At 23.0% G+C, this 14,882-nt stretch overlaps 2 protein-coding genes across 5 annotated transcripts; one reads left to right on the forward strand and one right to left on the reverse strand.

The window, feature by feature from the left end:
- The first annotated feature begins 725 nt into the window (after positions 1 to 725).
- LOC112689907 (methyltransferase-like protein 2) lies at positions 726 to 4,615 on the forward strand. Of its 3 annotated transcripts, XM_025563785.1 has the most exons (6): positions 726 to 916; positions 988 to 1,140; positions 1,709 to 2,044; positions 2,100 to 2,272; positions 2,662 to 2,742; positions 4,479 to 4,615. In XM_025563785.1, exons 1-6 carry the CDS (start codon positions 828 to 830, stop codon positions 4,523 to 4,525), a joined length of 879 nt encoding a protein of 292 aa, XP_025419570.1. In that variant the 5' UTR covers positions 726 to 827; the 3' UTR covers positions 4,526 to 4,615. The 3 variants fall into 3 exon arrangements, with proteins under 3 accessions (XP_025419570.1, XP_025419569.1, XP_025419571.1); XM_025563784.1 differs by lacking the exon at positions 4,479 to 4,615 and having other exon boundaries at positions 727 to 916; positions 2,662 to 2,831; XM_025563786.1 differs by lacking the exon at positions 4,479 to 4,615 and having other exon boundaries at positions 824 to 916; positions 999 to 1,140; positions 2,662 to 2,831.
- Positions 4,616 to 7,495: 2,880 nt separating this feature from the next.
- LOC112689869 (dual specificity mitogen-activated protein kinase kinase 4) lies at positions 7,496 to 14,796 on the reverse strand. Of its 2 annotated transcripts, XM_025563741.1 has the most exons (12): positions 14,588 to 14,796; positions 14,415 to 14,471; positions 14,253 to 14,343; positions 11,091 to 11,198; positions 10,185 to 10,214; positions 9,069 to 9,132; positions 8,885 to 8,998; positions 8,691 to 8,810; positions 8,515 to 8,634; positions 8,265 to 8,444; positions 7,983 to 8,203; positions 7,496 to 7,898 (listed from the first exon to the last, which is right to left on the reverse strand). In XM_025563741.1, the coding sequence occupies exons 1-12, from the start codon at positions 14,622 to 14,624 to the stop codon at positions 7,733 to 7,735; spliced, it is 1,308 nt and encodes a 435-aa protein (XP_025419526.1). In that variant the 5' UTR covers positions 14,625 to 14,796; the 3' UTR covers positions 7,496 to 7,732. The 2 variants fall into 2 exon arrangements, with proteins under 2 accessions (XP_025419526.1, XP_025419527.1); XM_025563742.1 differs by lacking the exon at positions 10,185 to 10,214.
- Positions 14,797 to 14,882: the final 86 nt, after the last annotated feature.

A 14,882-nucleotide genomic window follows, 5' to 3' on the forward strand; every position in this document is an offset into this window, starting at 1 on the left:
TAGGTATGTACAATCTACTAAGTTTTATTCTTGTGTAACATGGACCACCTTGCCCCAACTTACACATACATCACTAAAACTTAAATAACTTAATAAATATTATACTTATAAATGTAATAAATAGTAAAATATAACAATTACATAAATTGGAAACTTATTTTTATTTATCACATCACTCAAAAAATACTTTTTCTTGTTTATACAATACTATTAAGGTATGTCAAATGCTTAACAAATTACACTTACTTTATTATACATATTAAATATACTTACTAATAATTTCTGATCTTCAATTTAAGTTCTTTCTGAAGAAAAATTTTCAAAAGAAATATTGAAAATAGTGCGATAACGCTATAACTTGATACCATGGCCTTATGGCGCGAAAAATAAAAACATATAATTTTGGTCCAAGTTGTACCGCTGCCCTAAGTATAACCATTTGACGGTACTTATTTTTTAGGGTGGACGGTGTAAATGTATTAAATGTGAATCAAGAAAAATGAAGTTCAAGTCACCACTGTGCTCCACAGTAGATAATATTGTAGATTGATAATATTAAATCATACATGGGCCACTCATTTATTATACGTGTTAGGGGTTACTTCTTTATCAAAACTTAATAAAATACAAATTCAACGAGAGCTATCTTCACAGATATGTATATTAAATTATTCTTATCTTGCGGTATCAATACTTCTCAACAATCACAAAACAGAACTGAATTAATTGATGAATTACTTATATAATTATATTTTTGTGTAATAAATTATCATATTTTTCTATGATATTAGATCATATTCGCTTGTTATTTGAATTTTCTGTTGATTATGGCGGATTCCGGAGAAAGATTTAAAAGAAAACAATTTGGTAACAGATTTTTAAAAAACGAAGATGATGTTTTTAAACATAATGCATGGTAATAATGAATTTTTTAGTCTAAAACCTAATTTTTGTTATGTAGAATTAAGGATAATATTTTTTGCCTAGGGATAATGTAGAATGGGATGAGGATCAAGAAAATCAAGCCTTGTCACAAGTATGTGAACATGTCAAAACAAAAATGACATTAGAAAAATCCATTGATTTAGAAAATAATGCTGATCAACATTGGGATAATTTTTACTCAGTTCACCAAGAAAAGTATGTGTTATTTTTGTAGTACCATAATTTATAAAACAAATATTATTTTTTTAACCAATTTTAAATTTTAGAATTAACTTTACTAGTTTGAAATGTTTAATTTTGTGATAAAATTTTTTTATTATAATTTTTTTGAGTATAAAACTAACTAATTTATTGAAACAAAAATCTATTAAGTGTTATATGAGATAAAAATAATGTTTTATTGAATTATTTAGAATTATTGTCACTATAATTAACTTTAGTTTTTGAATTTTTCTCGTATCATTTTTAACTATATATCACCAAATTAATTAATATTCATTATGTATTTACCAAAATTTTTATTTGATTTTTTTATTCAATTTTTGTTTCTCAACTTATGATAATTTACTTACTTAAAATTGACTGTAATTTAACAATCTCTTAATAATAATACGTTTTTATTCATATATGTAAAATAACTGAATTGGTCCAATGTGTATTTTAGTATTTGTACTGCTGAAGCAAGTACAATGTGTTCTTAAAAATTTAATTAATGGATTGATTTTATACATTTATTTTATATTATTAAATGTTTTATTTACAGATTTTTTAAAAATAGATGTTGGTTGTTTACCGAATTTCCTGAAATAAAATCATTAAAAGATGAAAAATCAAGCTGTATACTAGAAGTAGGCTGTGGTGTTGGAAATTCAGTCTTTCCTATATTGTCTCATTGTTCTGGTACAAATGTTCATGTTTATTGTTGTGATTTTTCTTCAAATGCTATTAAAATATTAAAAGAAAATTCTGAATATAATGAAGAACATTGTACGGCATTTGTATGTGATATAACTAATGATGACTGGAATCCACCATTTGCCTTAGAGAGTTTGGATATTATTTTATTAGTTTTTGTTCTTTCTGCTGTGAAACCCGAAAAGTATAATATATAGTAATTTAAAAATATACATTATTCTAAATTAATCATGTTACAGATTGAAACATGTTGTACGTAAGTTTTATGAATATTTGAAACCTGGTGGCATAATATTGTTCCGTGATTATGGTAGATATGACATGGCACAGCTTAGATTTAAAGAAGGAAGGTGCATATCAGAGAATTATTATAGTAGAGGTGATGGAACATTAGTCTACTTCTTTACCCAAGGTAAATTTTTTTAGATATACCATTTATTTGGTTAATAGTTTTAATTTTAATATTGTCTTGTTTAATTATGTCTCTCATTAAATAACTAATATTTCTTATTAGATTAAATTATCAATCTAAGCATACAGTTTGTAATATGAACATAGTATACTGTTTCTGAAGTTATAAAATTTATTAAAGCCAATTCAATTTCATTAAAAAATATCAAATTAAGATTGTGCCATCAATTTTTAATTATGTTTTTTTTCCTCAAAATATTTTATTTTAAATGAATAATTTAGTTTAGTTAATAATTGATTATTTAAATAGTTATAATATTATTTGTTTACCTATATTATCTATCTTATAGTAATATGTTATGCAGTAATCTAATTTAAATTTTTCCTTAGACGATTTAAAAAATTTATTTGTTGATGCCGGCTTTGAAGAAGTTCAAAATTTAATTGATCGTCGTATGCAAGTAAATAGAGGTAAACAGTTAAAAATGTATCGTGTTTGGATTCAATGTAAATATAGAAAACCAATTTCAAAATAAAGCATTTAAACCAGCTATAAATTATATTATTATTATTATTATTATATTTTGTTATGATTTTATTCCTATCCCTATTATTGTTAATGTGTCAAACTGCATATATTTTTAGACAAATATTTTTTAATATAATGTATAATTCATACTAAAGGAAAAAAAAAATTAAATTTTTCACAAATGAAGTATTTAACTATAGGAATGAGTTCATTATTATTTTTAAGATAATTTGAATATGTACATTTTTCTTCTTTTTGTATTCAACCTCATGGTTGGTTTTGCAGTTGGATATATGCCCTACATTCTTCCTTGTTTCCAGCTAACCTTTTCAATTTAGTGTAGCTTGATAGTTTTGCATCGGAAATCATTTGTTTCACAAATGAAGTTCTTGGTCATCCTCGGTCTCTTTTTCCTTTAGTTTCCCCTTCTATTAATTTATAAATTAGTTTATTTTCGTATTTCAAAATGTGACCAATCATGTTCTATTGTCCTACTTTGGTGGTTTTGAGTATTTCTCTGTGTTTCTCTATTTATCTGAGTATGCTTTATACATACATTTTCATACTATCATAAAATGTCTTAAAAGTATGTTGTACATAAATCATTCTTCATTATTCACCAAAATAATTTACTTCTAAATGTCATACATTTTAATTTATCAACCGTTACCTATTTGATTAGTGTTAATCTACATTTAATTATGACTGTGAGCATTGATAATATTATACATCTATACTACAGAAAAGCAATACAATTTATTATATTATTATTCAAGAGTTATAAATATAAGCAGTGCAGGTGGATAGGATATAGAGTAGGATTTAGTCTCCTATAAATATTTTAAAAACTCCTCTTAACTGCATTATTTTCCTTTATATAATTATAGGTAGTGTATTTCTGTAGATTTCTATTAGAAAGTAAAAAATGTAGACACATTATTTTGTCGATATTTAGTTCACAGAATTCAGATTACACACAGTATTAAAAGTAAAATATAATTTGTTGTTTTTAGTATACCTTGAAATTGAATTATTGATTTAATCCTTATTCCGATTCAATCTAAACTTAGAATAATATAATAATAATATTAAGAAATTTAATAATAAAATCTTGATATTTTCTATTCATTTTAAATAGACTTGCCATTCGTACCAAGACAGTCTCTGTTAGTCATTCAGATTTTGTCTTGGTAAAATTTGGGTGAAAATAACATTTAATATTACATTATTTTATTATAAAACATAGAATAATATTTTATACTATATCATTATATTTTATCTTGTATTAGCTAATAAATATTTAAGTCAGAAAATGATATACTTATTTTTATATTTCCATTTGAGCATAAAGTCATTCAATATGATCTGAAAAACTCTTTAAAATACATAACTATGATTTTAATATCATATTAAGTTTGGTATCTAGTATATAATCAATCAATTTTTCTCCCAACTATTTGACATCGGTCATCTTTGTCCTGAACCTCTATTCGTCTCGATTTTCTACATCATTTCCATTCATTTTAATCGATTGATTTTACAATCTATCAATTAAAATATTTTAAGAATATCTATGAGAAATTAATATTTCATCATTAAAATTAATTAATAATTTATTACCTAATACTTAAATCATTAATTAACTCAGTCTTGTAAGATATTTTTTCAATGTATGTAGGTATCAAGAAATGCACAAATGAATCTTTCAGTGGCGAAGCGTCATAGGAGACAATGCCTACCCATTTATCTACGGATACATAATTTGGTTTTATTATATTTTATTTATTTTTATATAATATATACTTTAATATCTATCTTAGTTTTACTTTTGTGCCAAACCGTATAAGTGTTCTTAAAATAGATTAGTTGCGGACCGTGCACGCGAACAGTCGTCCGTCGTGGCGTAGTGGTTAATTCAATAAATACCCAAATACAGATATAAAAATTAATATTATGAGACCACTCGTTGCAGCGTTTCGTTTTTCAAGGCACGGTGTGCAGGGGGAATAGGTTATTGAGTGGGGATTATCAGTGCGCAATGAGACATGTCTTGTGTTCGTATTTATTATTTCATATATAATATACATTATTGTAACCGTCATTGCTTTTCGCGGTGATGCGTTATCGTTCAACGCAATTTTGTTATCGTAGTTATTGGTTGGTTTTTATTTTACGATTTATTTATTTCTGGCGTGATATTCGTACCTAAATATTAAAATATTATACTATTGTCATTCGCCACTATGCCTGATGGTTTAATTAATGAAATTTTGAATGATGTAATAGTAAATTACTCATACGAAAAAAAATATGAAATAAAAAGTAAAAGACCGTGTCCCTTTTATCATAAAAAGTTATAAATGGGGGAGGGGGCTGTAAAAGTATTATTTTAATGTCTTCCCAACTTAAATACTCGTGCTTCGCCACTGGAATCTATTAATTCTATTAGTATGGAAATAAATATAGAAATTATTCATATATTATATGTGTATAATATATATTCATATATTATAAATACATATATACTTACATATATCATTGGTTATAAATTATATTTATAAACAATGATTCTATAAATAATTAATAATTAATTTTAATGGTTTATAGTTTACATTATATTTTCTATGTGTTTGTAGAATGAAGGTTATAAAATAAAATATAATAATAATAGATTAATCCAATTAATAAGGTTTACAATACAAAACAATGCTAAGTAGTAAAAATAATTTTTTTTCTAAAATAATAAATAATCAATATATATATATATATCTAATAATAAAATTATTAATTTAAATTAACTACAAAAACAATAATTTTGTAATGCATCAATCAAAGTAAGTTATCACAATTCCAATTTTCAATAAATGTATGCAAAAATAACATTTATTTAAGAGGTATATGATTGTAGTAAACGCAATCAAACTAATGCCAGCTTTAAATTTTAAACAAAGAGTATATTTTATTATTTTATTTGTTATAATAATACAATAGTTGAATTGACATGTACAAATATAAATCAGAAAAATACTATTTGGATAATAAAGTAATAATTTCAAAGCATTATTATTTTATTTTAAATCATTTATTATTATCATTGAATTTATATAATAAAATCAATAGTAAACATACACTAACTTGACCCATAAGTAATATACAGTTAAGTGGTGATAGCTTCAAGATATTTAATCATTTACATAAAATCCCTTGAAATATATGATTACATTAATGAGTATTGATAATTTCAAAACTGTTGGTAACCCTATTTAAAGTTGAATTATCACAACTAGACTGTATGTTTTACATTGCTTTTTAATTGACCTGGATTAGCAATAAGGTAATAGTTTTTTTTTTTAATTGTTCGGTCTTGATTGACACTAAAAAGCATCAAATGTACTGTTATAACAAATACTATCAAGTCAATTTATTTTTTAGTATCTAGTATTTTTTCTATAACTTTATAATAGAATATTACTACTATAAAAAACAATAGAAAAAAAAACAGCTTGAATTAAGTTAATTTTAATAAACAACAAGTTATCTGGAAAATAAATTATGGCTATAGTAAATTAATTAACTTCTATAGGTTTTGTGATAGGTATTAGGTATAATATAAACTTAATGAAATAAATATAATAAGCTACATTTTATAATATAACTTAGTAACACTAATATTGCATACATTGTACTTGTATTATTTGTAACTGTTTAACAACATTGACTAGATATTTTCTCTTTTTCTTACGAATAAAGCAAAAATTATTATTTTTTATAAATATTGATTAAAAAAATATTTTTTATTTAATGAGAGAAATCATTAATGAAAACATAAAGTTTTAATACAAGTCAATGTTTTCAAACAGTAACCAGAATATCAATAATTAAACATAAAGATGGAACATAATACATCAAGGTCTATAATAATTTTACGTATGTGAGTTAAAATAGTTGATAAATAATTAATTTAAAATAATACACAATTTTTTTTTTTTTTTTTTAATACGCACAAGGAGAAAATTTGGTGAAAAACATGAATTATCACAGTATTAAGTACAAAACTAGGATCAATATTAAACTACATTGTGTAGTTTAAAATTAATTTATGCCCAATTTGGGTAAAACTCGTGTAAAAATGTGTCTGAAAAGGCACTATGTGGACTCGTATCAAATTAAATTAAGTTCGATCTATTACAAGTTTACTAAAAGCGAAACTATGTAAAAATACATGTATAAATTATTTTATAAAAAAATTTGTATAATCAAATATATCAATTTTTAATTATCTCTAATTAAATATATATGTTCAGTAGGAGTTTTTGTTACACACTTCTATTATCATTTACCACTAATAATTTTAACTTTTACTTATAGTTTTTCTGTAAATTTACTAAAGTTTTAGGTTGATAAAAATATGATTAATAGCCAAAACTAACTGACAATGTTCAATTATATCTTTTTTTTATTTTTATTTTAGTATTTGTACTAGATATGTATGTAACTTATTTTAAATCTTTTTTTTTTACAATTCACAACGTTAATTAATTAAACGAAAGAAAAATAAAAAATGAAATCCTAAACAGTTAATAGCTGTATCATTTTTATGGACCCAAAATACTTATTTATGTCTTTTTTTTTTTTTTATTGTGAAAATTATGTTATTCAGTTCGTTTAATAGTAAAAATAATATTACTATTTAATAATAAATAATAATATGTCACTTAGTTATTTAATTACTGGTATGTAAAAACTCCAAAGAATCAAAAACTAATAACTATTAAATAAAATGATAGAAGTTAGTCATAACTATTAGAAAAATAAATCCTTGAAGTAAATGGAAAAAAATAATGTTACTGACTTAGGCAATTGACTGAAACTGAATTAACTTTGAAGAAATACCTATGGACCATGTACAATGTAAGGAAATGAAAAATATTTTCAAGGGTCATTCATTGTGTACATGAATGCACCATCATTTTCCATAGCAGCCATTATTTCACTAATATAAGAAGCTACATCTAAGCTTTCAGCATCACTGCGTTTTATGAATGGATGTTCTAGTAGTTTGTTGTATTTAGGCCTTTGATTTTCTTCTTTAATCAAACTAAGAAAAATAATTGCACACATAAAGAATTGCAGTTTGACTATTTAAGATAAAAATACTAATTAATAAACAATGTTTAATTACCAAGTATTTACAAAATTCACAAAATGAGGGGAAAAATTGTTGGAGGTTTGAAGTCGAGGTGGATCTCCTTGAACAACTTGACATAGCTGTTCAAAAACAGAACTCCATCTAGGATAAGGAAATCGACCAGTGGCAACTTCTACTAGAGTTATGCCTAAGGACCACACATCTGATCGTACATCATAACCTCCTCGGCCACGAACCGGATCAATTCTTTCGGGCTAAAATAAATTGAACAATGTTACAGGCGGTTTAAACATAAGTAATTATAGTAAAACATACAGCCATATAAGGGCGACAACCAGCATCTCTAGTCTTGGCTATAGAATCAACTAACTGTCCAGAGATACCAAAATCACATAGTTTAATATTGCCTCGAGAATCCAATAGAATATTGCTAGGTTTTACATCACGATGTATGATTTTTAATTTTTCTTTAAGATAATTTAATGCTTTCACAGTCTAAAATAAATAAAAATATTTTTAAATTTTTTCTTTAATATATTACACATGATAATTGATAAATATTTACCGCTACTGTTATTTTTCCTAAGATACTTTCTGGTATTCGTTGGTCTAGTTTTTCATAGATATACTTATAGAATTTATCCAATGATGTATCCATTAGTTCCATACAAATCCAACAATCACCCTATTTACAATAAAAATTAAAATAATTTATTTAGTTTAAAGAAAAAATTATAATACCTCTTTAAAAAGAGCTCCATAAAATTGAACAATATAAGGGCATTCATTTGACTTCATTACAACATCTAAATCCATTAATAATTGTTTTTGTTCATTTTCATCAATAGTAGATCTTATCCTCTGAACAACAGTTACAGAAATTAATAAAATAATAATTTATATTATGTATGCAATAACTGGATAAACTAAAATACCTTAACAGCCATCACGGTATCACTACTGCGATGCAACATTTTGTTTACAGTTCCAAAACCTCCTCGACCAATTTCTCCTAAATCTTGTAGGTCATCTGACGTAAAATCATATACCTAAAAAAAAAATTATATATTGATTATATATTATATATTTTATAAAAAAAAAATATATTTTAATTTAAACCTTATTTTCAGAAAGTTGTAATTTTCCAGTAGATTGTATTGTTTGACATATTTTAAGTCTTTCTCTAAAAAAAAAAAATAGGGTATTTTTATGTAAATGGCAATATTTTTAACAAGTACTAAGTAATAAGTTTAGATTAGTATCAGTTAAGTATTATTTAATGTATTATTTTACATGAATACAATTATTTCTCAAGTCAGCAATGAAAGAGCTATCCAATATTGGAAAATAAATAAAATTAATAAATTATATTTTCATATGTTTTAGTTTCTAAATTTAAAAAAAAATCAATCAATTATTCATATAATGCATATATATATATACACATCATCTAATGTCTATAATTTTAGCATGTTATTAGATTTTTAAAAATAATTTTAGTACACATTATACACACCTAATCTATTTTTATTTATTAGTGATAAGACACAACTTAAAATTTTTTTAAGTTATTTACATATTTATAATACATCAATGAATTATATATAAACAAGTTTCAGTTTGCAATGAAATAACAATTAGTTATCTAAAATACAGATAAATACATAGTATGTTAAATATTAAATAAAACATAATTTAGTTGATAAATAACGTTTAAATAAATAGGTTGAAAAATTGTATTTGTAAAGATTATTTTTATCAGGATAAATAATAGAATTATTAAAATTTTATTTGATTTTAATATTATGGAAAAAAAAAAAAAATTAAACATACATACAGTTACTTTATAATTTTTTGAATTTATAAAATAAAAAATTTGTCAACCAATAATTAGTATGGTTAGCATTATGTTTTTAGTTATACTTAATATTATGTAAACTGTTTTCTTTATAATTAAGTGCCATACAAATCAAGTTTTATTTTATTTGAAATAAGATAATAATAAAATATCAATTTGTAAAAGACCAAATATAAATTGAAGATTTGTGACTATAAAACAATTTTAAAGGTTTTGAAATTATTAAATATAAATGCATTTAACTATTGATTATACACAATCAATCATTGAAATAACATTTTTAATCAAATTTATGAAGATTTAATTTACATAATATATATTAGGATATTACAAAACAAAAAAACATTATTTTTATTTTTGTTGCTTTACCAACTTACCGTAATTTACTACGTTCTACTGATTTGTATCTGTATACATAAAGAAAATACTTTTAGAATTATCTTTATTAGATTTAAAAGCAAATTTTTAAGGAGAAATCTATATATCTAATATTAGCGTTGTTTATCAATCCAAAATATAATTTTTGGCAGAATTTAATAATAATAATTTTATAGGTTTGACAATGGCAAACATATGTAAAGCACACATCAATAAAAAGTTTTTGTTCAACAAACTTTATTAATTAATATTTTAATCAATAAATAGAATCAATTTATTGAGAAATAAAGATATGTACTTGTATTAAACCCTACAAAGGAAGAGTTGTTTGATAAAAAGTTAAGTTGTCAAAAAATATTATTAACATCCATAAATTTAAAAAAATTAATCATTATAATAACAATATAAATAGCAACTATCATTATTATAATAAAAAATGTATTTTTAAAATTTAATAAAATAATAAATTTAAACTTATGAGAATATTAGAATAATAAAATAGATTGCAATTTGGATAAACTGCCAATAAAGAACAGTTGCAACTTAGTTGTGACAGTTTTTTTATGAAGCAGTTAGCTAATATCAGATATTTACTTACAATATCAAAACAAATAAACAAATTATAAAAATCATACGAAAATACTATTTTATTAAGAAACCGATAAATCTATAATTGTTTTAAATTATTGTGTCAATAAAAGATTATTTATTAAGAATACATTTTTCCATAGTTTTAGAAAAGATAAATAATTAAACTATTAAAATTCAACTAATTTAGTAAAATAAAAATAAAATTTCCTAATCTCAAATTAAATATAATTTGACAACTAAAACATAATGTATGATAAAGTATTTTATTTTTAGTTAATATTTTTATATAATATAAAATTAACTTATTAACTTACTTAGATTTTTCACTCATTGTTTCAGTAGTGTTAGCCAGCCTTACTCTTGGTAAATTTTGTTGTTTTGATGTTAATCCATTGCTTAACAATTTATTATTTTCTTCACATCTGTAAAATAATTAACTATATTACTATTTTTGATTTTTTTTTTAAATATATAGCAGTAATTTAATCATAAAAAAATAATTCGAAATAAATAAGATATATTTAAATTAGGAAGAAAACTAAGGTTTATTATACGTAGATATTGTTATTAAAATGTAGTGTAACTAAAATCATAAAATTATATTAAAAATATCTGCCATTTATCCATTCATTGTTATGTTGCCAAGAGGCAACTCAATATTAGTTGAGGAGATCTATGAGGCAAAACATATTTTGTTTTAAGTGACCTGCAAGATTAAAAAACTAGGAGGTAAAGAGAGCTAAAAATATTAAAATTAATTAAACAAATTCTTGAAATGAGTAATCATCATAGTTTGTAAGTATAAATATATTTAGCTTCAAAGATATTGAAACAATTTAGATTACCTTATTCCTTTTGTTACAAATTAAAATGATTAACTGTTATATTCTTCAAAATTACTGTAAATAGTTTTTAATAAAATACATGTTCACTGTAAAAAGAGTGAATTAATTTTATCATAAATTAAATAATTATCAAAATAAATAGTTGTATTTTTATTTTTTTGTTAAAAAATATTACTATTGAATTTAGTATAAAATGTTTGAATTATTATGATAGTACAGTAAATTTTCATTATATCTAATCTCAAGGGAAAAATAGTTTGAGATCAATATTTATTAAAATTTAAAAAATTAGTAATATACAATTTGAATACTTTAAATACTTACACTTACTAATATTTACAATTACTTATTACAATATTTAATATATTCATTTTTTTTTTATTACTGCTGCCTTTCATATCTTCTATATTGGATAATATAAAACCATTACATTTTATAATTCTGTTAAATAATTTATGGTATTGTATTTAATGGGATATTGAATTCATTGGAAATTTTACATTTTTTATGATCACCTTTCTCAAATAATTAATAATATTAATAATACTAAATAATAAATTGTGTCCAAAATATTAATGACATATGATTTGTTATGAATGCACACAATCACTATATAAATGTACTCTACAATTTTTTAGTCTTACAGTAGTAAAAATAATATTTTTATACTTAAGAGGATCAAAATCGATTAATTTTATACAGTTATTGAGAGCGAATTGCTATTGAATGGAATGTAGTATCAGGCGATTTTTGTGTAGTTCTAAATAATTATGATTGATATAACAAAAATCTATTATAAAATAATAATTATAAATGATAATATAACATATTTAGGGTAACATTCAGTAGTATAATTCAATAGTTAGGAATATAAATATATGTAAGACGGTCTTCTCTAAAACAGGATGGTAAAAGTATTTTTGGAAAATTAACAGGTAGTTTTGGCATTGTATCATGGATAAATTTTAAATGAATAGAGGTAATAGAATAATTTATCATAACTTGTGTTATGTACATATATTGAATTATGGATTTAATTATATATATTAATGAGCTAGGATCCAAGATAATTCAGCGAATACATACCCACTGAAATACCTAGGTTGTCTTAGATTTTATTGTTTAAAGCAGTGATGGCCAAACTACGGCCTGCAATCATTTAATATCTGGCCCGCAAAAGTCTTCTATATTACAGCACTTATTTGTATAACTGTAATATTTTGCATTTACGTAAAAAAAAATTTAGAATGCATTTTTTTATGGCCTGTGATAAAAAAAAAGTTGTTTTTATGGCCTGTGATAAAAAAAAGTTGTTTTTTATGGCCCGAGGAAAAAAAAGTTTGGCCACCACTGGTTTAAAGGATCCCTATATTAAGAAAGATTATACTAATATATTCATTTATAAAATAAGATTTCATAATGAATAATAATGAATATAATGAATAGTTAGTACAGAGAAATTCACAAAAACAAGTAGATAGTAGATTGACTTTTTCCTCATAAAAATAGAAATGTTATGTTAAGTGTTGAATCTAATGTATAGTAAGTATAAGTAATTTAATAATAAGAAAAAATGGCAGGGTTTAATTAATAAATAAAATATGTGACTCTGGTGAATTTTTTTTTTCAAAACAATTTCTAATTTTTACCCTTTCCCATTCCATTTCTCCTCAAATTATTTATTAAATAAATATGCAAATAGGATTAATTATATGTACATATATCAACATAATATATAAAAATTAACAAAGTTAATCAATATTAAAATAAATGTTATATAAGTATTTACAAAAAATAAATAAATATATATATAGTATATATTATATAAAGCTAATAAAGATATTTTAATATTTTACTTTAGCAAATGTGTAAATGAAATAGTTGCAAAAAATTAGCATCAACTGTAAATCTGCTTAAGTATTCAATATTGTTTAACTGTTATTTTTCAATATCTAGTCAAACTAAAATAATTTTATATTTGTTAACAATAAAAAAAAAAAAATGTATATGTAACTGTTTTGAACATTATCAGAATAACTATTATTTTAATTATCAAAGTTAAATGAGAGAGATTAAATTTAACAATTAAGTAGTAGAAAGTAATGGAAAATATTTTGGATTAAATATATAAAGGAATTCACTTTTATTTTATTTTAAACTTATTAAATCATATTTTGACTTTAAAAAAAAAAAAATAATAATAATAATAGATTTTATACAATAAAATTAAATAATTTAAAACTAATGAATTTAATTTTTAAATAGTATATTAGAAATAAATCATTTTATAATAGAATAACTTTTAGATAGTATTATTTATATTTGAAGTATCTAAATGATATAAGTATTTGACTTTAAAATTAAGTGCTTTATTGACCATAACATTTTAAGACTGGATAGTCCTATAAATAAGACTTTTTTCTACATAAAACTTACTCATCACCTTTATTTATTATTAAGATTTAGATTTTATAATTCATATACCTCAAAAGAAAAAAAAAGAAAAATAATAAAATATCTATGATTCATGAGTAATTATTTACGTTGGTGGTTATATATTGAAGTAAATAACTTTGTAATAATAACAATAACTATATAAAAACAAATTGGTAATTATAAATATAGTCTTACTTTAATGACTGTAAGCTAGGTATTGGAGAATTGAATCCAAAAGTAGAACCAGATGTTCCTCGAATAGCTAGTTTCAGTTGTCTTCTTTTTTCTAAAAATTAAAACATGAATGTAAATATTGATTAAATACAATTTTCATATTTAACACTACAAAACCAGTACCTGTTCCCACAGCATCTTGACACATATCTAACTGCGGAAGAGAAGGTCTAGCAGCACCTAAAAATGTTAAGGTAATATGCTACAAAATTACACCACGTCGTGATTTATTAGGATACTTGAAGGCGTACAATTCGAAAATAATGTGATACATAACATTATATAGTATTACTTACCAGATGACGAACTTCCGTTACTGTCATTGTTGGACATTTTTATATGACTAGTAAGTTGCTAACACACATGGGAAGATGTCTAGAGATTCGAAGTCGGCTGTCGAATAACTTGAAAATAGTTGACAGTCTCTATAATTGTCCTGCTGCCTCTTAAGTGAACACGATAGGAAAATATTTCGGATGACATTAGATGATAACAAATACGTGAAGATAAAAATTAAAGCCAAGTGGGTGGTTTAAACGTCTCATTTGGCGGCACTGAAGTCGATATCATTTTTAACATTTTTATCACCTA

The sequence above is a fragment of the Sipha flava genome, unplaced genomic scaffold (genome assembly GCF_003268045.1).
Source record: "Sipha flava isolate LNK unplaced genomic scaffold, YSA_version1 47_pilon_pilon, whole genome shotgun sequence".
NCBI lineage: Eukaryota > Metazoa > Arthropoda > Insecta > Hemiptera > Aphididae > Sipha > Sipha flava.